Source organism: Thermobia domestica, chromosome 8 (genome assembly GCF_964235325.1).
Source record: "Thermobia domestica chromosome 8, izTheDome1.hap1.1, whole genome shotgun sequence".
Classification (NCBI taxonomy): Eukaryota; Metazoa; Arthropoda; class Insecta; order Zygentoma; family Lepismatidae; genus Thermobia; species Thermobia domestica.
In genome coordinates this window covers 154,418,036-154,444,176 of record NC_137461.1, presented here as the reverse complement: position 1 = coordinate 154,444,176, position 26,141 = coordinate 154,418,036, and the positions used below count along the sequence as shown (strand labels likewise).

At 34.3% G+C, this 26,141-nt stretch overlaps 1 protein-coding gene across 1 annotated transcript in view; it reads right to left on the bottom strand.

Annotated features, from left to right (window-relative positions):
- The window catches only part of LOC145693301 (retinol-binding protein pinta-like), a 159,827-nt gene that overhangs the window by 20,093 nt on the left and 113,593 nt on the right, over positions 1–26,141 (bottom strand). Inside the window, exons 3-4 of the mRNA XM_081769160.1 lie at positions 14,785–14,944; positions 10,723–10,972 (exon numbers count right to left, since the gene is read on the bottom strand). Coding sequence (XP_081625286.1) covers positions 10,723–10,972; positions 14,785–14,944 — 410 coding nt within the window. The remainder of the gene's footprint in view (positions 1–10,722; positions 10,973–14,784; positions 14,945–26,141) is intronic.

The window sequence follows — 26,141 nt, the reverse complement described above, 5'->3', positions numbered from 1 at the left end:
TTTTTGAATGTATAGTAGTTAGTAGCTACTTCGAACCTGGTTTTATCATGTCACTTTCATCAAGATGGATATCGTTAGGGGAAAGAAGGAATTCAGAATTTGACAGAATTAAAGTGTCTCAGGAGTTGCTCAAGTTAGAAAGATGAAATTCAATATATAAACTGCTCACTAAAACTACCTGGACACGTATCCCAGCGTTTCCGAAAATTTCGCTTTCAAGGGGGTTGAATTTCTATATAATTTTTTTCTCCAAACTGAAATCGACGTTGTCTCTTATATCGCCACAAGAGAATGATTGAACCGTTTCAAGTGGAGTTTCGAACATAGCTATCACTATTCTCGAGATGGGGCTTCCATCATGTTACTTTTATTAAAATGTATGTCTTAATAGGAAATGAGAGGGTGGAAAAATTTTTGTCGAAAGTGTAATATCTTACGATCCCCTCGTGTCAGGAAGATGAATCTTAGCATATAAATTTCTCATTGAAAATGAATGATCATGTGCTCCATCGTTTTCTAAAATTTTGCTTCTAGCGGAGAGGAACAACGTCCAAAGTATCTTAATTTTCAATTTTTTATTCATAAAATGCCTCAAATGAGGAAACAATTAAACCGTTTAAAATGAACTTTTGGACATAATTGAATCTTAGGTTACCATGGACTTTTATCAACTCACTTCGACTGAAATGTGTATTATACGTGGAAAAGCGGTTTAAATTTTTACAAAGAATAATTCCATAGAACGCGAAGAACAGGCATTTCAGCTGGTATTAAATATATACACAAAAATTATATGATTGTTCATTGTCTCATATTTAACAAATTAGCTAATGAAGTTTTTATTCAGATGAATATTTTCGTTTATGTAAATTATTGGAGTTTACAAATGTATTTTCCAATGAAGCGAATTTAAGATATATATTTCTCCTTGTTGTCCTAAAAGTTACTGCAGATTTATTGGTTTCAGCAAAGTCCCATTCAGCACCGAAGTTATGTGAGATGTAGATCACAATTCAAAGTGGAATCCAGTCCATTGTAATGTGTTCAAAATTCAATTCTCTCCTACCAGATGTCAAGCCCCAGAATCCAAGGTGCTTGTGCGCAGTATCCACTAGACCAGTAGGGAGTGCTATTACACATTTATGACAAATAATTGAAAATAAGAAAAATTTAAAATATAAGTTGACTTCCGAGACATTCCATAATGTTCAGCAATTTAGGGCTCATCTAGGATATACAAAGGCAGGAAAATTCAGACCTCAATACAGTTTCTCACCATAAAATATATAGTTCTATTATTATTATTATTATTATTATTATTATTATTATTATTATTATTATTATTATTATTATTATTATTATTATTATTATTATTAGCATTTACATCCTGAATTTCTAATGAATATTTCAGGGTTTAAAAATATTTTCTACCTAACTAAATTGGCAAGCAATCTTGCTTTCCATTTCAACAAACTCTCAAATAAAACTTATTCGTAAATCAAGTACAATACATATAAATAATGCAAAAGATCGAATCAAGTAATATAGACCTTTTTTTCTGAAAGATTGAAGAAGCACATTAAATGTAAACACATTTCTACCATTCTATTTGATATGTATTTATATTTCTTTCTGAATGTTTGTCTCTATACCTATCTGAGTATCAGGTCTACACTAAATTTCCTAAACTTAGCACTATTTGATAAAAATACAAAATTCCTGATTCCTGAAGAAAATCTGTTTTCTTCTACCAGTTCTCTTAATATAAGTATTAGTTCTCACGTTCCGATATTTTTTCTGAAATCAAAGTGATCCTCTGCTAACATTTATATCTTGATTTCGAGCCTTTTATAAATTATTTTTGTCATGTTTTTCAAAATATGTGAGCAAGCTTATCGTAATATCATTCTTCCACATCTGAGCACCAGCTCTTTTTGATATTGCGACTCTCTTTCTCTTCTAAAAGTTTGAGAATACTTTCCTTTTTCTGTAAATCTTGTTAAATTATTTGTAAAGCCTGTCCTAAATTTCTGGTCTCACACGTTGTATGATTTCGGCTGGTATCTTGCGTATACTAAGCGCTTTTCCAAGTTTCAAAACTTGTAATGCTCTGTAGAACTTGAATCTTAGTGAAAAATCTAGTTTTGCCTCTTCTTCTATTTCCTCTATACTTTCAAATTTATCTAATTGTTTGCCGCTTTCATAGAACCTTTCTAAATATTCCATGTATTTATTTTATCTTCAGCTTCAGTCATCGATCCTCCTTCCATTTTTTTTTTTTTTTTTTTTTTTTTGTACATTGCTCGTTGGTCTTCGTGGTTTGAAGTGCCATTTAATTGTTTTAGGAGTGTAAGACATATTCACTCTTTCTGTGTTCATATCTTTTTCTTCCTCTTCACGTTTTGTCTTATCCACTTCCACTTGTCACGTGTGCATATTCAAAGGTCTGATTTTTCTTATTCTTTGAAACCACTGCCCATTATTCCCTTTTTCTTGACATTATTCAGTTTCTTTTATAACGACACTTTTTCAAAATAAAGTTATGCAATGAACTAGGAATATATATATATATATATATATATATATATACAACGTCGTTACTCAAAGGTCCTCAGTGTTTAGTTTCATACAAGCAAGGCTACGAAAACCACCATAAAACATTTTACATATTGCATTTTAAATATTACCTCTTATTGGGCACATCACAAATAAAATAACTTCACTCCTTAAATTGGGCATGTAGTTTACATAAGATGGATCCGGAATTATATCTTATTTATTCTTCGTTGCTATGACTACGAATCTCTATTATAACAAAACAGCAACGTATATCAACTGCAAAGAAATTACATCTACATTCCATTTTTTTCATATACTTCTTCTTCCTTTTCTTGAATAGTTTGTGCATGATTTAAAAGTATATTCTGCCCACAAATACAAATAAAGGTTGAAATACAAGTATCGTTATATATGGCGCCTTGAACTATAGGACCTTTTTTTTAAAAAAGAAAAATAAAGAGAGAATCATGGGCCGTTAACTATTACATATTAAGTACTGGAATTTCCGAATGACCCTCATATATATAGCAATTATAATTCACATAATCATATTACATATTTTACTTTTATAACAATATTATTTTCATAAATTTACCTTAAATTCTTAATTAATTTCATTTCAAATATTCATATGCCTTAACGTCGATAATATAAAGGCACATTCAGATTACGGCATAGAAGTTATTCAATTTTAAGGTCCTTTTATGGCCATTGATACATAATATAAGTTGAAGTTAACAAAATTTATATCATTTTAGCGGGCAGAACAAAAAAGATTGTGAAAAGAATATGACATTTACATAATGGCTATTTTACATAAGAAAGGATCAAATATAAGATATAATCAAACAAAATATAAATTAAGATTAAAATAACAACAATATTCAGAACAAAACACGATAATTACCATTTTATCAGAATCATGAATGTACGAATTATTCCATTTGTTGATTCATTGAATTATCTTCATAGAATTCAAATAAGGTACGAATAACAAACAAAATCATAACGATATTTACAGTCAAATAAAACAAGAATCAATTGAATACGGTTTTCTCGGATGCCACAACATTAGTTTAAGTTACATGACCAACGAATTTATTCAAGTTCCATTGAAAGTCATAAACCGGAATACAGTCTTGTGCGTTACTTACTTCTATAGTTCTTTGTTTCCTATTTTGAGAATTTTTGCAATCTATGGAACTTCTACGAAATCCAATTCGAGAGAAATTAGATCTAATGAGTACATGCTTCTTAAGTGTAGTACGATTACTATTACTGTTGCAACTAAGATTAGATTCTGTTACATTACCTGTACACGTGAATTTAACATTACTTTTTACATTGAGATCACACTTTAATTTCACATGGATACTTCGAACTTGGTTTCGATTAAGGTTAGTTTGGTTCAGGTTAGTACTGTATTGCACCATTGACACATTTTCAAAATTTTGCGATGTTATACCTAGATGATGGAAGTCAATACAATGCACCACGTTCTGTAAAAGCATCATCGGATTGTTCACTATTAACATTTTGGTGTTTTCGTTGTCAATACAATAGCTCCAACTCAATAGAACAATCACTACAAGCATTAGTGGGAACACACGTTCTCTTTCGCAATTTCAAGAATACTGGAATCAACTTTCTTCCTGCCACATGAACTAATCTCGTGTACATATCACTGAACGGTTCTATTACAATACTTCATCTCCAGAATTAACATCATGTTGAAAGCAACCAATAGCATTCACTAGACGAAGATGACCATAACTTTTCGCATATTAATGCATACTAAAATCTTCGTTACACGGAGCATCAGTAAGACAACTAAAAACATTCGAATGAAGAGAAAAGTCAGGATAATCTGATCCCAACTAATACTGCAGTATGTTTTTGCGAACACACAGCAAATTCCATCCACACATTTAAATCAATGTCATATTTTTTTATTGATGCTAACTTAGGATCTGTATTTTCTATAATTTCTATGGAAGGTTCAGTTCACTTAAAGCATTCATGCTAGCCTGTGGTGAAATTTCTTCAGTAACTTGCAAATCTTCTTGTAACTCCTTACTTGAATTCGCAACTTCTGTAGAATTTTGAACTTCAATAAATCTACGTATAATTCATTCCATTTAAAGGTCACTTTGTTCAATTCGTAGATTTGTCTGGTCAATTTTATTATCAAGTTGTTTCATTTGTTCCATTTGTTGGTTCATCCGATTACCAAAGTCCTACTTTAATTGTCCCATCTGTTGATTCATTTGTTCACCAAAATCAAGCTCTAATTGTCCCATTTGCTGATTCAATCGCTCATCAATTTGTTCTATTTGTTGGTTCATTCGATTACCAAAGTCTTGCTTTAATTGTCCCATTTGTCGATTCATTTGTTCCGTTTGTTGATCCATTCGATTACCAAAATCTTGTGTTAATTGTTTAATGAAATTGGCTAGGTCAGAAAAGTTAATTCCCTGTTGCCATCTAAATTCAGATGTATTTCCAATATCAGGAAGACTCATTGTGATATTTCTGAAAATTTTTGTGCCACTCCTTAACAAAGTATATTCCGTTTTGATATTTCTTTTAACAAAATCACAAAGTAGCCTTAAAGTAAATCTGTACACCTGGAGTTTATTATTTAGGAGATTGTCTACTAAACTTTATACAAATCTCCTAAGGTTCTGGCGGCAAAACCACCAAATTTATATAACGACAATTATTCAAAATAGTTATGCGATGAACTACCAATATATATAGAACGTCGTTACTCAAAGATCCTGTTTTTAGTTTCATACAAGCAAGGCTGCGAACACCACCATAAAACATTTTACACATTGCATAAGTATTTTAAATATTACCTTTTATTGAGCATATCACAAATAAAATAACTTCACTCCTTAAATTGGGCATGTAGTTTACATAAGACGGATCCGGAATTATATCTTATTTATTCTTCGCTGCTATGAGAACGAATCTCTATTATAACAAAACAGCAACGTATATCAACTGCAAAGAAATTACATCTACATTCCATTTTTTTCATATACTTCTTCCTTTTCTTGAATAGCTTGTGCATAATTTAAAAGTATATTCTGCCCACAAATACAAATAAAGGTTGAAATATAAGTATCGTTATACTTTCACTTATCTATTAATTCCGGAATTTTCTTGGTCCAATTTTTCCTTGCTATTTCGTGTTTTTTCATTACAGTAAGTAGATCAATTTTTATTTTTCACCATTCCAGGTTAATTTCTTCCTTCGTTTGCTCTTACACTATCTTATCTACTATCGTTTTTCGTTTTCGTGAATATTTCTTAAGTTCCTTTATTCTTCAGCTTGCCTGTATCAAGTCTCTCATGTTTCTTCTTTTTCCGGGACTTGTTCAGTTTCAATTAACTCTTCATCACTACGTTATGGTCACCCTCAACATCTGCTTTTGGATAACTTCCATAGTTCTTAATTTGGTTTGTGAACCTTTTGTTAAGGAGTATGTAACAGATCTGGTATCTTTGATTTTCTGGCATTTTCCTTGAATAAATCCTGCGCTTATTTGCTTGAATAATGTTCACTAACACTTGCTTATTTCTTCGTGCAAACTTTCCTCTCCTCTTTCGTTGTGCTCTTCTAATTCGTGCTTTTCCACTGCTTTCCTTTCCTCCTCGGCCTCCTCTTAGGATCAAATTCCAATCTCCTATCAAAACAAGGTTTTCTCCTCCTTTTATATTTTCATTCTTTCATATCTTTTATATCAATATATATTCAATGGCTTTATACATTTGCTCTATTTCTTTATCATCGTGTGCTATGTTTATATTATATATATATATATATATATATATAAAGAATGTTCAAAAAGAGACGAATCGGAGGCCGAAGAACAGAAACTCTTCCCTGTATGTTAGAAGTATTGGCCCTGGGTGTTGAGGCACTTGTCCCACTGCGACACAAAACGGCGAATGGCTGTCTCGTACAATTTCCTGGGCTGCGTTGCAAACCAGTTCTGAACGTACTGCTGGACATCGTTGTCCGAGATGAATCTGAGAACCTTTTTAAGGGAACCAAAGGTGGCGTAATCGCAGGGAGAGAGGTTTGGACTGTTTGGAGGTTGACCGAGAACCTCCAATTTGAATTTCTTCACGACTGCCCTGATTGTGTTGGCCTATGAGGTCGGGCAATGTCGCGGAGCAAAATGATCCTACGGATGAGCTTTCTTGGTCGTTTCGATTTGATCGCTTTGAGAAGGTTGGTCAATGTTTGCACGTAACGCAGGGAATTCACTGTTGTCCCGTGCTGCATGAAGTCTATCAGAAGGGGGCCGTCTTGGTCAAAGAATAACGTTAGTATAACCTCTCCTTCACTTGCGTGGATAACCTTGGACTTTTTTTTTTTTTTTGGTAGTGTTGACCCTGGATGCTTCCACTGGAGACTTTGTCGTCTCGATTCCGGTTCGAAATGATGACACAAAGACTCATTTCCAGTCAGCACTCGTACCAGGAACTCATTCCCTTCCCTGACATAGCGCTGCAGATGACCAAGACAGTGGGCCATTCGACATAGTTCTGTTGTAGTTGAAGACTGTGGGGCACCCATTGAGCGCACACTTTACGCCAGTTCAGTCTTTCCGTCATAACTTTTGACGCTCAAGTTGACATCGGCGGCTACGGCTTTCTAGTTTCATAATGGAAAGTTTGGTAAGGGTGAACTTTGTAACGACTCACCAAAGGTAGTCGTCAACCTGGTTCGGCTAATGATATAAGTAAATCTTGAGTGGTAGTAATTGTTTACACATAAAAATATCTTCAATAATTATATACACTATTATTCTCACCTTTTCTATCGAAATTACAAGTCGATGATCGGTATTAAATGGTTTATTAGTTGATACTCTTTTAACGTATTTTCACTCAAACTGTCTTGCAAACATACATGTTGATTAGGTATATATAAACAACTACATAGCAACGAATTATACAATAATGCATATTTCTTTACATATATTAAAAACATTCTTCTTTTGTTATTTTAAATTAACATTATATCAAGTATATTGCTTGAGTATGAGCACTTTCTGCCCAAGGTACAGGTAATTATTAAACGATACAAAGTATCTCGTTGTATAAAAATGTCGCCCGACGATGGGACTGAATATAAAAGTTACAAGCGAGCTTGGCTATTATATTTAAGAACCACTGGTCCGTTTACAATAATGATGTTACATTACTTATGTCCTTTACATTTTGATCACCCCTCGTATGTATCTTCATTAAATTTCATATATATATATACATTTATAATAAATCTTTCATTCCATTAATATTCATATTTGACAACAAAGTTTCAACACAGATTAATATAATGTAAATAACCTTTTTTGTTTAATCAATTATGAATCAAATTATAATTCTTCACATTAACAAGGCAGAATTAAAATCATTTGAAAATTATAATTGGTTAATGAGAATTAAAGAAAATTAAATTGAGTAAAAATCAAAAAAATTAAACGTAACCTACGTTCAGACGAACAAAAGGAAGAAAATAAATCTATTTTTACACAAACATATTCATAAGAATCAGTAGCTGATATGGGTTTAACTCTTACTTCATCAACTGCAGTCAGTTTACATTCGTACTTGCATATGATTCTAATAAAGTACATTGTACTGCACAATCGTGATTAGTTTCCGCATTATTTTGTACATGAATTGCGTCATGATTTTGGTTTTGATACGAAGTGCCATCTCTTGAACCACGATTATGTCTATACATAGGATTTATAACATTTCTAGAATTTCGCCATGTATTTCGTCTATTTTTGAATCTATTTTGGTTATATGGTCTAACATAAGGATTGCCACGGTTGATTAGGTTAGGTGGATTCCCAACATATCTTTGCCTATTTTGCTCGTTCGGATTGCTTAAATTCACTCGATTTAGATTGTGTTCCGTATCGTTCGCATTACGGATATTTAGATTACGAACAGGTACAAAGTGATCTGAATTGTTTTTAATTTTGCCTACTCCTGCTTGATGATTCTGAGCGTGGTATTGAGTTTCATAACATTGTACAATCATTAATAAGTGGTTAAAACTCATACACTGGGTAGAAAACAGGATCTGTTGTAGTTTAAACGGTAGCAAATTTCGAATTGATGCAATTACTCTAGATTCCGATTGCAACGGATTTACGACTTTTAATTCGTTATATGTATTTACAACAAAATCAACAACAGATTTGTGCAAACGAGGATTGAAAGGTTGATTTCTAATCGTGGCATCTCTGTTTGCAAGCAAGAAGTCATTTTCGTAATTTGGAATCAGCGCAGCTTTAAATTCCTCATATGTATTGACGTGATCTCGTACGGCTTTAAACCATAAAGAACATGGTGGGAGTAATAAATGAGGGATTAGTTTCATATATTGCGATTTATCTATACACATTATATTGCACTCATCCTGAAATTTTTCTAGGAAAGAGGTAGCATTTTCGTTACATTTACCACTGAACTTACTCATAGCACGTATTTCACTCATCTTTACACTTAACTTTACCTTTCTTTCACCTTTCCGTGTTCGTGTTGAGTGACAATTCCTACCTACTGCGTGATGTGTAGTTCCACCATCTCTTTTTCGCCCATCTGTATTCCTTGGATGAATTCCTTCCAAAATAATGTCCTCATCGGATGGGTTACTTGAAGATGAGATAATGTGAGGTCCACTTTGATCTGCTACGGGTGAATGCGAGGTCATCTCCTGTGAACAAGGGAACTCCAGATGATCATTAACCATGTTGTTGTGGTATGCGTTGTCCTTAATCTGTAGCATCCTGATTTCCTCTTGTAATGCAGATATCAACTGAGTATTCGCACGTATTTTGGTAGAATTATCCATGACCTGAATCTTTTGTTGCCGTACAGAAGATTCTATTACTTCCAAATCCTTTTTCACACCATTGACCTCTTGAATAACATGGTTGTGATTATCCTGGCAATCTTCAGATACCCTTCTAAGCTTTTCATCGAACTGTGAGGTGATGTCACTCATCGCCTGGATAATGGATTGTTTCGTCTCTTCGGATGTCTGCTCCAATCGTTTACTTAATTCCTCGTACTGTTTACTGGAAGTCTGCTTTAATTCTCCATACTGTTTACTGGAAGTCTGCTTTAAATTTTCCGACATTTGGGCTAAACTTTGTTCCAATCGTTGTTCTTGTCTCTGTAAAGCCATTAAGATTTTGTCTTCTAACGTTAACATTTCGGATACAACAGGAGCTGTATTTTGTTCTTCGTTACCACTGTCACCAGTTTCTTTTTCCATTGCCTCACCGATCATCATTTTTCTTGTGATTATTCTACCACTTCTAAGTACAGTAAAGTTCGTAGTCATGAACCTTATTACAGAAGTAAATTCACCCTTACTTTATACTTCAGGATATGAATTTACAAATATCCCGGGTGAGGTAAACCAAAATTTTGTAACGACTCACCAAAGGTAGTCGTCAACCTGGTTCGGCTAATGATATAAGTAAATCTTGAGTGGTAGTAATTGTTTACACATAAAAATATCTTCAATAATTATATACACTATTATTCTCACCTTTTCTATCGAAATTACAAGTCGATGATCGGTATTAAATGGTTTATTAGTTGATACTCTTTTAACGTATTTTCACTCAAACTGTCTTGCAAACATACATGTTGATTAGGTATATATAAACAACTACATAGCAACGAATTATACAATAATGCATATTTCTTTACATATATTAAAAACATTCTTCTTTTGTTATTTTAAATTAACATTATATCAAGTATATTGCTTGAGTATGAGCACTTTCTGCCCAAGGTACAGGTAATTATTAAACGATACAAAGTATCTCGTTGTAACTTTACTATGAGATTCATCTTAGTGGAAGGTGTAACTGTAGTAAAGCATTATCTTTTGTTTGACAAGTAAATCATTTCTCTCTATTTTCTCAAAAACTGCCCGTGAGAAGTTATAATTTTATTTAGCTCAATGAATATATGAAATGATATTTGTCTTGTTTATGAACATTTTTTCGTTAAATGTTAATAATATTGTACAATAAATACCGCATGATCAACACAAGAATTTTAGAAACGCATAGATGTATTTTAAACATAATAGATTTCTTTACTTACCAAGAAACATGTTTGAGATTTCTTCATATCTGCAATGGTAAATCTTCGTGAGTGCTCCATTGTAACTCCAGTTAAATCATAAAATATGATGAACCCTCTACGTAAATTGTCTTTCTCATACATCAAATCCAAGCCTAAGGACGATCTTCTCCATAGAACATCAGGATCAAAGTCTGATGCATTAGGTGGATAAGTTACAACAAATACTCGATAACCGTCTGGTGACAATTGAGGGAGTGGACATGCTATGCTGTAATAAAACTAAATAGTCATATTCATTGTCTTTACTCTTAAGTTTTTGGGTGAAACATGAATTCAGTTTACATATTCTTAATCTGGCATTTTATTACTAAAGTGTTTATGTTAAGATTGAAAATAGACGCTTTTATTTGAACATAAATCTGAGGGAGCTACTACCATTATATGACAAAATTTAAGTATTTCTCAAACAGTTACTAAATGCATGCAGTTACTTGTTCCCAGAAATTAAAACAGGTGATTATATACGACGTTCATTTACCATGACGAAAGAATAGTTTGTATTAAACATTGGATTTTTACTTACTTAATTTTTTAAATAAAAAATGTAGACTTCCGCTACTAAAAGTAATTTGGAAATTCTACAATTTATATAAAGAAATTCTACTGACCTAATAATGTCTACTTTGACATTTAGTACTAATATATAATGAAGTAAGAATCTTAAATCAAATTGAAATTAGTAGCATTGATCGTAACCCAAGGGTGAACGAATGAATAGTTTAGTGACAAGTTAATCGAACAAATTGTGAATCAATTCGCATTTAAAAGATTGATTCTGAAAACCATAAATAGAAAGGTTCGATTATAATGAGGGTGAAAAACACTAAAGAATCTACCTAAAATAATAGTCATGTGTGTGCTATTTCATATAAACATACACTGACTATGGTGCGGGAAATATTCTTCGTCACCACCAGCTCGTGTTTCATATGTTTTACGGATGAATGAGGAATACTTGTAAATTTTCATCTGATGTAGTTGTCAATATAATTATATCTTTTTAAAACAGAGTGAGATTTACTTCGTAAAATTAATTGAACTCTACACAGATCTGCAAAGTCACGTAATGATACCATCTTCAAAAAAAATAAAGATTTAATGACATGAGTTGAATCATATTAATAATAATTTCTTAACGAACTCTATTACTCACTTCGTCTAATATATTTAATATGTTGTTTCGGTATTGAATGATATCTTCCTCAGTATATTTGTGAATCATACATCCTTCCATCAACAAGGTAAATAATGATGATATCAAACATTTGATAATACGACAATGTGAATTTATTACTCTTCAATTCGATTTTTTTCTTTTGATAGTACTTTTGTTATGAAATGCTTATTTAAAAGTTATGTAGAAACGCTTACTCTATTTGAGCTAATTTGTAGAAACTTTGCTCTCACTTCTAACAGACACTTTTTTAAGATACTTTTATAATGTTACATTTACACTAAACATTATTTGCATGTTTAACTAGGATAATTACACACTTCTCTAATCTGCCTTAAAAGTATTTAAAATGCAAATACTTGCATTATTTCATAAATATCTAACAAACTTTCATAATAAGTCAATAAGTCACTAATTTAATTATCTAAGTTCTACGTATAAATAACGCTTAACATAATTTAAAATTATAACGCCATCTTCACAAACTGTCTGTCTGCAGTGAGCAAAATTTCTACAAATTAGCAAAAAGTTGTATAAGTTTTCTTGCTCAAGCTACTATTTAAGCTTTTCACAGCGAAAAGAATTTCAGAAGAAGATTCAAGTGTAAGGAATTTATATTATCTTATTATCAATGATTTCATCATTGTTTACATTGGGCATGGAATAGTGCAAGATGAAATTTAAGAAGTGAGATGAATTTCATGTGAGTTGCACAGATCTGCTGAGAAAAGGATCAGGAAATACCGAAATCAAGTATTAGGTGCAATAGATCTCTCAACTGGCTTAACTACTAGCACGCCCTTTTAGTGCACGGTTTCCTGGACTTGATTCCTAGTGGGAAACCCTTGAAATTTGAACGCATCATGGTGGTTTGGATTCCACCTTAAATTGTATGTCCATATCTCAATCAGCCTTGATGCTGAAAAGAGACGTTAAACTCCAACAATCCAGTGAATTAGAGGCAGTAAATAAGAGAGTAAGTTTACAAATACAGCGCTTAAAGCTCTTCAACTAATGAAAAATATGAAGCCAATGCAATGGCTAAATTCATGTTTCGTAACTAAACTAATTTTATTAAGTAACACACAGTAACACACAGTAAGAGTGAAAAACCCGAGACATCTGGTATACTAAGAAACGTGTTATATGAACGCAGGATTGTCCAATCACAGCAGGGGTCTATGGTACAACCCACGTGGTCCGAGATGAGAGCGCCGACTTCGAGAATGGGAAAGTGAGTGGCTGTTCTGGGAAGCGGACTGGGTGACATAGCAGTTGACGCATCAGCGCGGTATGCCGGAGGTTCCGGGTTCGAGTTCCGGTCCGGTCAGTCGCTTTTTCACTCCTTGTGTGTTATGGAATTCGCACCTGTGGAGAATCTGGTGTGTAAAAAATCCGATTGTTTCCTCCTTTTATTGGTATAATTTTATTCCATTGCTGGAATATTTATTTAATTCGAGCTATGTGATGTAAGATAAACTATTTAGAATAATAATTTGAAGCAAAACATTAAATATTTTATATTAGTTGTATTAATCATTAATTATAGTATCTTAATGTCATGTGATGATATGGTATTACTTAAGTCTCGGTTTAGGCGATTATTGTTGATGATATATTACTGAGGTTCGGTTTAGAGAACAAATGTTACAACATTTGATACATGTCAAGAGTAGAGATAGTCCAACCGCTTATCAGATAGCCAGGTGTTTTCAGTATAAACCAAGGATGTTATAAAAGAGAGGATCTGCCCATACAAGAAAATCGTGAAGCCATACGTCACAGCTTCGCCACACCTACTATGCCCACTTCGCGCCACTAAGATTGCAATGTTTCGAGCCAACCATCATGGCGGATAAGAGAATAGCCAATCAAACCTGTCGGCTCAGACGATGCTCCGTTGTTTTTTGCTTCACTGAGTTCATATGATAAAGATATGTATGGGCAGATCCTCTATTTTATAACATCCTTGGTATAAACAGACTGAGGTTTAACATTCACCGTTTTCTATAATGTATGTATTTAATGGTGATTTTACGTTAGCCTGAGAGCTACTTCTAATAGATGTTATATCCGAGTTATAAGTATTTGGTGTGTAAGAATAAAAGATTTTTTAAAGGAGGATTATATAGGCTAATGATTCTAGGTTTGTGTTGGTCTTAATGAATTCTTGGTTACAGTATATTAATTAGTATTGTAAATAAAAGTTAATTATTCTACTTATACTACGTACTTCCTTAAAAGTAATTCAGATTTAAGAAAAGGAAATTATACCTGTAACTTAGCTTCCAACCCTTAGCACATAAATAAGATGCTAAACTTCAAGAGTTGGAAACACCTAAATTGTATGTTAACTTTAAGTCAAGAATTTTTTAGTTTATGTTAGTTTATTAATATTAGATTATTAATATTAATTACTGTAATTTGATTGGTAAATTTAAAGTCTACATCTCTTTTTAATCCAAAAGCTACATAAGACCAGGACAAAAGCTAAAAATGGGATCCAAAAAACGTGAGCTCCATCGGAAATCAAGTCAAGAGGAAGCTCTCCAGATTCGCAAAACAGTCCATAACAGCTAATTAATCTTTATCTGTCTCAAGGGAATGATACTCATCAGAAGTACATATCAGAACTTAATCAGAAATGCACTTTTAGAAATCTGAGATTGATTATTGTTGCAATGAATGTATATTTTTTAGCCTCAAGATATACTAGAGCTTCGCTTGCAATAATCCACATCCTTCATGACAATAACGCAAATCTAGAAAATATTGTTAAAGACTGTTTGTATTTTGTTTGAAGCGGATGAAAATTTTAATATCTTTTTCATGTAATTTAAACTTACTGAGTTTCAAAGCTGTGTTTTAGTGTAGGAAGAAGTGGATCTCTATCTGCAAAAATTTCTGGAAGAAGTCCACGAGTTGTAAAATTGTTGTCCAGCTTCTGTTTCAATCTCTCTAAGCTGTATTCAGATTGCCTCAGAAAGCAGCGTAACGCGTTTTCCCCTAAAATGAAAGTATTTAATAATATTAGTAGGGGTAGTAATAAAATAATTTCTCGCTTAATACTTTTGTTATAGAGAAATTATTATTATTACAGTAATCTGTAAAAATCTACTATTTGAAAATGTTTGAAGTACTAAATAAAAAACAATAACGATGATTGCAATATGGATGGCGATGAATACTTTAAACAATCTCCAATTTGACAAGAAAAAACTATATGTATTTCATAGATAAGTAAATAAATATTCAAGTTCTAGTTTTGTGTAAGAATGTCTATGTAGATTTGTTGAGGTGGAAAATATAAAGTGCAATATGAATCTTTATCAATCTAAAAAAAAAAAAATTATATACTATTATAGAAATTTTAAATACTATCAAATTTATAAATTTTTATCTACTAGTGCGAGCCAGGTATATACAAATGGAACACAGCTAATGAGCCGAATTCAGAAGCTCCCAGCGTACAAAACTGGAACGCATAATCTATTGCTGGGTTACTTGCTCACCGAATTTCGTTCAGTTGCGGCTAGTAGTTTCCAAGAAATAAAGTACCATATACAAGCGGAACCGAACCTGCCACTGATCGAGATCGGCTAACAAATATAGTGATCTTTATTCCTTGTATGATGTGTTACTAGCGTGATAAATTTGGATCAGATCTGCGAAATAAAATACCACATACAAGCCAAACTGAGCCGCCACCAAATATAACGCACTTTATTTTTTATACGATAGGCTACTTGTCGATCACATTTGGTCTACATCCCGCCAATAGTTAGCGAGCAATAAAGTATCACACAGACACATACCTACACATATGTACACAAACGCTCGTTACTGAAAAGGGTCGCAAATCAACGAACCAATGAAACGAAATATTATCGTTAAATACTAATTCTACACTAAATATGAGGCTTGTGTAATGAAATGTTGGAATGAAATGTAATGTTGGAATAATGAAATCATGAGATAACTTTAGTAACATAGGTTCGAAAAATCGAAATGGGTCAAAAGAGATCTGAAAGAACTACTAAACTGATTTCTGACCTAGCTACTGATGATATTGTACATGGTGAAAATGTTGACAGTCTAAAAGAGCAAACATGAGAACTATTATTGTATGATACCATCTGGGAAGAAACTATTTCCAATCCTAGACAAACTCAAATGAAACTTCTATTCTTATGAAGATAAAATATACTGTATGTGAATTCATCGAGCAGCAATCTAGGAGTTGATCCAAAAAGTTCTAAGATGAATATACTCCAAATTTAAATAATAATTGTTTTAAAATTTAATTGCTTAGTACAAGGAAACTCAATACTAAATTCGTGGTGGACGGCATCGCGTTCATGGATTTACTAGAGATTTCCTGTTTCCTCCAACTTTTCATTCTACCATTTCTTTCATCATCATCCACTTGCAATATCTAGTGTATCTACTGTTGGATAGAAGCCTGTGATGCTAATTGTAAGATTTTATTTCTTCCCATTTACACTGTCCTAGATTGTATTTACATACACATACAAGTAAAAACAACTGTCACCTTGAATACGCTTTTTTCGTTTTTGTTCTTAATAATTTTTTCATACTCACTTTGACCCGCACACACGTGAATGCTTTGTGAACATAATCGTAACATTCGTCTGAACTACAGAATCTACTGCCGGATAGAAAACATAAGATGTCAGTGCATGTACCATATTACACCCGCTCTTCGGTAGGTAGTTGTTCGAATCCTTTGAACTGATATTCATTTTCACGGCATTTCGGATTTCTGTAACTCTGCAATCATTTGTTTATTATCATTTATTTATATGACGTTTTCCCTTGCTTAGATCATCGTGATCAAATATTATTTAACGTTAGAACTTGGTTTGCAAGTGTTATCAACCACTTTTCTTTTATGTTAAACTGTGTTATGTGTGACTGCATAATTGCGGATATTAAAATTTGTGATAATGTGAAATTGGCAAATGATAATACACGACATAACAGCTTAATAAACTGATAATTAGGAATCTTCTATCAAAACATATTGCTTTTCTCTTATCCGTGCCTAAATCAGGATTTCGATACCCCCAGCTCTCTCTATGAAATTCGTTGTGGGGGTACAACCTAACTTTGAAACATGGATATTTAGATAGAGAGTGTACTAGTTCCTCTGATATTCTTTAACCGCCTTTAATATGTCTTATAGTTTTCGAGCTAGGGAGCCTTGAAGTTACACTTTCCTCGTTTTCGGCATAGCGTAACTTTGAGACAACGTGGTTTTCGGCGTATGTTTATATAGGCTGGTTTAATCGTCTAGATTTGAAGATTTTACCACTGGATTTTGGCTACATGATAAACGAACTCTCTCTCTCTCTCTCTCTCTCTCTCTCTATATATATATATATATATATATATATATATATATATATATATATATATATATATACAGGGGGGGTAAACACAAAATCTAAAAACACTTCATACAGGACACGTAAGTTTGGCCCTTCACTGTGCAACACGTGTTGTGGTTGCAGATCGTTTTTTGCTTTCAATGTGCCATGTGGATCTTCCTCTTCCGTCAGCAGTAATAAGTTCACCTGTGAATGTCGTGGTGCGGTAAAATGGGCGACCTGAGACCTGACAGACTTCCAAAGAGGCATGATCGTTGGTTCCCGTCTGGTTGGAGCTTCAGTGGCAACAGTGGCGAACATTGTGGGGGGTATCGAAAGGCACTGTGTCCAATGTCACGAGGGCATACACAGTTCATGGGCAAACGACGTCTGCAAAGCACAACAGTAGTCGAAAGACAATCCTGTCAGATAGGGACCGGAGGGCATTAAAACGGATTGTAGAAGCTACAAAGAAGACCACTGCAATAAAAATTACGTCTGAACTCAATTCGGGCCTAAAAAACACGGTTTCATTGAAAACAATGCGACGGGAACTTCATAAAATGAAAATTCATGGCAGGGCCGCTATCACCAAACCCCTGGTCACAGCAATAGATGCGAAGATGCGTATCCAGTGGTGCTAGCACCACAAGGCGTGGACTCATAAGCAGTGGAATCACGTAATGTGGTCCGATGAATCGACCATCACCTTGTTTCCAACGACCGGTCGTGTTTACGTATGGAGAACACCGTCGCAGGCCTATGATACAGACTGTCTGCTCCCAATTGTAAAGCATGGGATGGTTCTGTTACAGTATGGGCAGTTATATCGTGGTTTTCTGCAGATCCCATCATAGTTCTGCATGGAATGATGAATGCTAAGGCGTATGAGGCCATTTTGGGTTACCAGGTTCTACCCATTGCCCAAATATTGATCCCTGACGGTGATGGCATCTACCAAGATGATTTGGCACCCTGTCACGCTGCAAAAACGGTGAAATCATGGTTTGAGGAGCATGACCAGGAGCTATATCACACCTCCCCTGGGTCCCACAATCACCAGATTTGAACATCATTGAGCCATTGTGGTCTGAGTTAGAAAGGCGTGTTTGGTCTCATTACCCTTCACCAGCATCTCTTAAGGAAATGGAGCATGTTTTGGAGGAACAATGGTACACAATTCCACACACCACGATTCAGGAGCTGTATACGTCCATTCCACGTTGGATCCAAACTGTCTTGGACATAAAAGGAGGCCCCACACCATATTAGGTATGATTTTCACACTTGTGCAAACGATTTAGATTTTTTGTTGTACCCCTGTATATATATATACCCCATGCCGTAAGAGTCGGTGGACGACCGATGGGCAACTAGCGACATCTCGCCAGAAATTGGCGGCCCCGCAGCGACGATCCGCGGTGACCCCACTTCCGTTTTGAAAATTATACAACCAGTGGCAGTGGCGCACAGTGGGGCCGAACACCTGTTTTGCGGACAAAATTCTCGATAATAGTGTAATGTTGGTAGAAGAAACAGACGATGGTGTGCTCCCTTGTATGTTGTGGTGGTGTATCAAATGAAACCATTTCCGGAACGTTACGACTGACTGCACTCAAGATATCGCGAGATATCTTCTCAAACAGAACATTAAATTGAGCTGTGTGAACTTCTGATGCATACAATGGATGATGCTAGTCAGAAATATCAACAAAAAAAAAGTACAATTTGAGGAAATCATACTCGGCAAAATATTGTAGAATAAGTAAATCATAGAGAAATAACATATACAAAAAAGTGTGCTAAACACAATATTGTGTTATTTTATATCTTAATTATAATACAAAGAAACGGTACATTCATATGAGTGTTTTCATAAGTCCATGACTTGAAAATTACAAAACTTAGATTGCAGTCTTCAAAAACGATTTCTATATATTTTAAAAGTGAAAAAACAACTTGCTTTATTCATGTCGGGAAAAGTCTGTTCATTCTATTAACAACGGTGTAAAAATATATATATATATATATATTCTTCTTATATGTATAACACACTTTAGAAATAATTTATAGGAGGAACTGAAGAGACAAGTGTTTTTCAAAGAAAATCTAAATAAATAATCCTGTAGCTTCAATACTTAGAGGAAGATGTTTCTTCTTTAGTTCGGGCCTCAGGAAAGTTATGTATGGGTCTGATGACTCGAAGATTTTATGGAACGCATCTTCATTGGTGGCTATACGGGAACATTTTCTTGTATGGTGAAGACTGTAATCCTTATAATCTTTATGAAGAGTTTCTTGCGCTTCCTCTGAAAGTAACCCGATAGGCAGAGATGCAGCTTGTATTATTTCGGCCCCATGTATCAATATTTTGTGCACTGTAGAAGGCATATAGTACCACGGGTATAACTGTATAGCTAATTTAGCCGTTTCTGCTGTGTACAACCTAAATTTATCTGAATCAATTGCAGAGTTGCTGTTAATTACCTCCAGTATTATACCAAACCGGCGAATCAAGTTTTCGTCTATGTGTGTAATCTCTGCTGTTAGAGAAAAATGTCGGAAGAATATCCTGGAGGTATTTCCGATATTCGTCGAACCATAACCCTATTTTATGACATCAACTTTAATCCCGAGCTCATTCATAAATCGTTGTTGGATGCGTTTCTTTGCAGCTTCTCTGATTGGGAGAGTATCTTTCGTAGTTCTCCATGACTTGAATTGTTGATTGTAGCTTAGATGTAGTACATATTCCATGAACTTGATTCGAGCATGAAGAGGTGAAATCCCAAGCTTCAGTACTTTTTCATTAGATTGCTTCAGTTCAAGTTTCGATATGTCGTTCATCTCCGATGGGCGAGCCCCACAAATGAAGCAGTTACTTGCTGCAGATGTCTCACTAATATGTTGAGCAACTTTTCCGTCCAACATTGTTAAATGTAAAACATGTTTTACAGTGATACAGTTGAGCCCTAGGTTCAATCGTGTTTCTTGCAAGTTCTTGATTTCTCTTTCAACCCTCAATTTCTCAGTTTTTATTATTTCATGTGTCTCTTTTATGAATTGATATCTGAGTGATCGACAGTGTCGCGTTGAGGAAGGTCGAGGATTAACTCAAATTGATTTATCTTCATTCCCAGGTAGGGTTATTTGTAAAGGCACAATAGAAGTCATAAATTAATTAGCATCTGATCTCGCGTCACTTTCACTTGCAAACCGTCGGAGAACTCGTTCTGGCCAGACGAGCCATCAAAGCCCCATTTTGTATGCATTGTCAGTGCCTGGCAGTTCAACTTTTCTAATTCCTTCTCATTTATTGTTTTTAGGATCCTTTCGGCTGTATGATTAAGTAAACTTTGGAGCGGGATTTCTGCGGAGGTCTCGGTAATTTTGATATCATTAGAGTGACAATCTTTCTTTGCGCGCTGGATTTTTTTATAGCTGGGGAAAATATTGAACCCTTTTTCTTTTGTGGCAGCTCTGATTACCTCGTATTGATATTTGGAAAGCTTAGCCTGTGTAAAGATTGATAATGCAAAATCAGCACTGAAACTTTCCGATGTGTTCCCTGAATACGACGAAGCAGCAGCATCTATTACGCTTTGGGAATGTGATGCTCTTAGATCATGAACTTTACGTCTTTTACTTCTCTCATAACAATCTTCAAAACACTTTTTAGGCCTTCCAACAGGATTGGAGGACTTCGGCGAATGAGCATCATCACTGGGGAAACTAATCACAAATTCACCATTCATCCACTCGCGATACTTCTTGCGAAAATATGTTTTACTGTAATTAACTATTTTTAGTTTTTGTACATAATGCGGCAAAAATCTTTTCTTTATTTCATCACAAATTCGAGAAAGTTTATCTTCATGCATGTGCTGATATCTTTCGCGAATAAAACACTCCACTGATCCACCTGTAAGTAGCACTTCACAAAGTTCGGCATATTTTACGGCTTCTTCCATTATACGAAAAGAGCACACACTCTCACTGAAACAACTGCTGTAACTACTGAATAGAAACTCCATGATAGCCAATTGACTTTATAGTACTCGCTGCACACGGCCCTATTTATACCTCCTACTATGTTGCTCCACGGGAACTGGATTTTCTCAAAGCAGTCAGCCAGCTTACAACGGTGCTATGGCTACATTTTGCGGCATATTGTGATGCAATTTACAGGGAAAGTAGTTTACTACAGTAGTTTCATGAAAACGTTTTAATTAGAGCGGAGTTCAGCGGAGCTTTTTTTTAAGCCTAGACATGTGTGCAATTCCTTGAAAAATTCACTATTTTGCTCAAATTACCCCTCCTATGTAACTTTTTTTGGCGAACCAATTGTTTGTCACATGCTTGCCTGCATTCACATTAGTCACGTTAGGGCAGCTATTTTTTTCCCCATAAAGCAAAACTGTATTTTACCTCTCAATAAACCTACGTAAACTCAGCAACTTCAACATTGTTGAGTTTTAAATACAATTTACTAATTGCAAAAGAATGCTAATTGCAAAATCATTATCACAATCGGATTCCTCGCTTCATTTACTATAGAAAACGTATAGATTATCGCCCAAATTGTCACTTTCATGACATTCCATTTTGTCCGCCTTGGCCCCACTGTGTGGCGCGGCGAAACGTCAACGAACCACAAAATTACTCCCCCGAAATATGTTAAATCGTAGATATGCATGATTTATTTACAATAAGGTGAGTCTAAAAAGCTCTAAAAGAAAGTTTTTTTAAAAAAAAAGCTACCCCGGGGTGGACACGAACCACCGACCTTATGATTAAGTGGCGCGTGGTCTTCCGTCTTCGTCACGAAGGCAGTGAGGTAAGCATTGTTTATAGAGGGATACAAATCCATAAGGTCTTTTTAATTTGGTTAATCAGAGTGCTGCTTTAACCGTGTGTATTTGGCGATAACCGTTTGGGATCAGATAAAATTCGTTCACCATATCATTTTATAACAAAATGACTATTCATAGTTCTCCCATATTCACTTTCTAATGATCGCGACAGTTACCATCTAAATTCATACAACTATACGCACTCATGTCAAGATTTTTCACTTCATAATGTAGAGGCAAGGGTTACTTTTAATCCACAGAGCTCATTTTAGGAACATTACACTAGGGAAAAATAATATATAATAATAGTAACCGTATGTACATGCCTGGTGATAGTTTGTGTTTCTCTCTTCACGATTCTCCGCTACGAATCGAAAGAGCGCGGACCGAAATGAAGTCCTCGCTGCTACGCGGTGATAACTTCAACACTCCGATTCTAGATATATATTTCGACTCAACGAAGCCCTACCGCCCTTTGCACACTAGCGGCAATCCTTCGACGTGTCGCTATATCGACGATCGGCATTTACCGGCAAGTGGGCCACTAGGTATTGGCGACGTTTACGGCATGGGGTAAGACAGTATTGATTCTCCGTTGCCCTTTACGTTCGAAATTGTGTGCGTCAATCTACTTTCCGGCAAGTGCGACAAGAAAAATAAAATCAATAATCCATATTTATATTATTATCAAAAACAAGCTACTTCTGGAACTGGGAATGTTTATATTGGATCTCTGTATCAATTTACACATGGTATTGAAAGTTTTCTAGAAAGATTATCTCGTTGAGTCATGCTTCTAGTAAAACAAGTGCTAAAACTATATGAAGGTAATTATCAAAATCTGGAGCAATCGTTCTTAATAACTTCATCATTGATAATCAACTGTTACCAACCCTCTCATCAATAGATGGGAGAAACGAAGAGCATCTAACAAAGAAGAAGCTAAAAATAAACTCAACGCAGTGTTAGAATCTGGATATCAGTGAAGGAACAGAAGAAGTGCTCATCGTTTCGTCTTCAATCATTCGTAAATTAATATAAACAAGAAGAACAAGAAAAATGTAGGAAGAGGAAACGTGCACAGAAAACAAAGAAAAGTAATAAATCTTATATGAGGAGATAATCAGACGAAGTTTTTGATTAAATTATAATAATGGCTTTCTTCTACTACACTGTCGTACAAATTTTATATATTCCTCTTTAATTATTGTTTTGATAGTAAGTAAATTCAAAGTTCAAAACCACTTTTCTGCGATCATTATTCGTATCTTTATTCATGTTTTAGAGCAGCAGGAAAAGCATTAAACGATTCTGATCGAATATTCTCATCTATACTTAACTGCAGTGTTGCCAACAAGTTAATATTAAATACAAAAAGTCGCTAAATAGGAAATGAAAACACTCCAATTTTGGGTGAAAAGTCGCTAAAAAATTTTGGTGGAATTTATCTCTTTCATATATATATATAATGTGTGTGTGTGTATAAGATACGTGATCAATGCAAACCATAGTACTATCTGCGCTACAAGAACATATATGAAAGACATATATAACTAATAATTATTTCACTTTACTGGCATTTTTAACTTTATGATCAATTTTGCTTCAGCGAAATCAAAAATGAAGTTAGAGAAACGAATAAAATTAAAGGTCTAGGAAAAAATCTTACACACTTCACTTCGACTCTCGCTTCTACAGATAATCTGTTTGCTATCGGCAATGTATTATTTATGCCTCTAAAGGAAGCTCTGTAAACTAAAGGACATTAAAAGCTGGGATTGGTCCCCATGGGGAGGTTAGAGATAACAGCAATCAAAGTGGGAATATATAGATAAATGTTATGCACTTCCCAGCTCGTGAACACCTGCACTGATTCAAATAAGCAAAAGGAATATACATATATCTGAACTGATTGGAGTTAATAGTGCTTATTTTAGGACAAGTTGCTCGCAGCACACAAGTCACTAGATTTGTAGGTAAGTCGCCAAATCGTCATTCCAAAATCACCAAAAAAGTCGCTAATCGGAAAAATTATTTTTTGTCGCTATCCTGAAAGGCGAATCCCCTAGATTTAGCGACTTTTCCCCAAAATTGGCAACACTGCTTAACTGCCAATGATGGACTTCTAATATCTAATCTATTACAGCTTTTAATATTTTTATTTTATTTTATTGTTATTATTATGATTATTATGATCCGTGATAATATAGATAAAATAAATTTTAATTTCTCGTCTTCTTTCCTTCATTTTAGAGGACCAAAGAATGACGTATACTATAATCTCACCATCTCTAAAGACATAAAATGATAACCATTAGTGTGAAGAGGAAGAAAACAAAAGAAGAACGTATTCCCGAAAATCATCGCCATGACCATTATCATTAGCAGCAATAGCACAAACAACATTATTTTTTTTTTAATTGTAAATTGCATCTTTCCATTACGTCATTTTTTAAAAAAATTTTAAACTAATAGCAGTGAACAATGAAACCTCAAAATGAGTTACAATTGCTATTCTCAATGCAATGTTATCTAAAGGGAAAAAAACTTTTCTTTCATGATAACGTTGAATAATTTATTTTTCATTACATCATTCTTATTAGAAAACAGGTCTTTTCACCTATATAAACATTCAGCTATATTAAATAATTGTTTTCGTTCGTAATTCAATATCTGTTTTCCAATAAAAATTGTTTTATTTTTCGATTTCTTTATTTACTTTCAACAAAAAACATATTTCTTGTGAATGTATATTGAATTTTGTTGTGGATTTTGGTCACCACGGCAGGCGCGTCTTCACGTTGCGAATCGAGGAAAAGACCTCAAGATATAGAAGCTAGCTGTGAATGTACTGAATAAATAGTCGAGTACAGACGACAAGAGGAGGTCCGCCAGCAAGATTTAGCCCATTGGCAGATTAAATTATTTTAGGTTATCTCTGCGGATTTAGGGCAAATCGATCAGCTATAGACCAGGTATTTACAATTCGACAAATACTAGAAAGAAATAGGAATACAATAATCTAGTTCATCAATTATTTATGTATGACTCGGTTAATAGGAAAACATTATACAATATTCTTACAGAATTTAGAATAAAACATTCTTATAGAATCTAGTTAGATAATTAAGATATGATTAAGATATGTTTAAATGAATCCCGAACTAAAGTCCGAGAGAGAAAATTCTTGTCCACGAGCTTTCATGTCGAGAATGGCTGAAACAAGGAGGTGCACCGTTCTCATTACTATTCAATTTTGTTCTCGAATACGCTATAAGGAAAATCAAAGATAGCAACCAGGGCCTGAAGCTGAATGATATTCACCAGATTATGGCATGTGCTGAAGATGGAAATACAAGGTGTTTCAAAACAACACCGACAATGTTTGGGAGGTGATTCCTGACAGCAAGATAAGACAAAAAGTATAGACCAGCCTGGGTGCACAAATGCTTCCTTTCAGAGTTATAGGCTGCCGAAAACATGAAAAATGAACCTTAAAGATCCATAATTCCAAAACTATGGGACCTACCGTAGTCGGGTCAAGACTTCACTTAGGAACTAGTATGTGCCCTATCCAAATATCCAAGTTTCAGAATCCTGTGTTATTTCCTCAACAATTTTTATAGAGGTAGTTGGTGAGTACTTCAAATTAAATACCCGTAGCCAAACTCCATATACTTACTGCCGATGATGTTGAAATTTAAATTAGCTGTGTTTCATTCTTTTCTTACTATAATGTACAGATATGCGACACACATCATCTTGTGCAGTTTGGCGCTTACAGTGTTGCTAGCAGTGAAGAAATTCTCAGAAAATTCTATTTTTAAGATAATGTTATAATATGCTATTTACTTATCAATCCACACACTGTAAACACAACTATTTGTTTCGATATTTTAGCAAGTGCTTTGTCTAAGACTACCGAAGAAGTTCTCGTGGCATCGGATTTTAGAATCATTT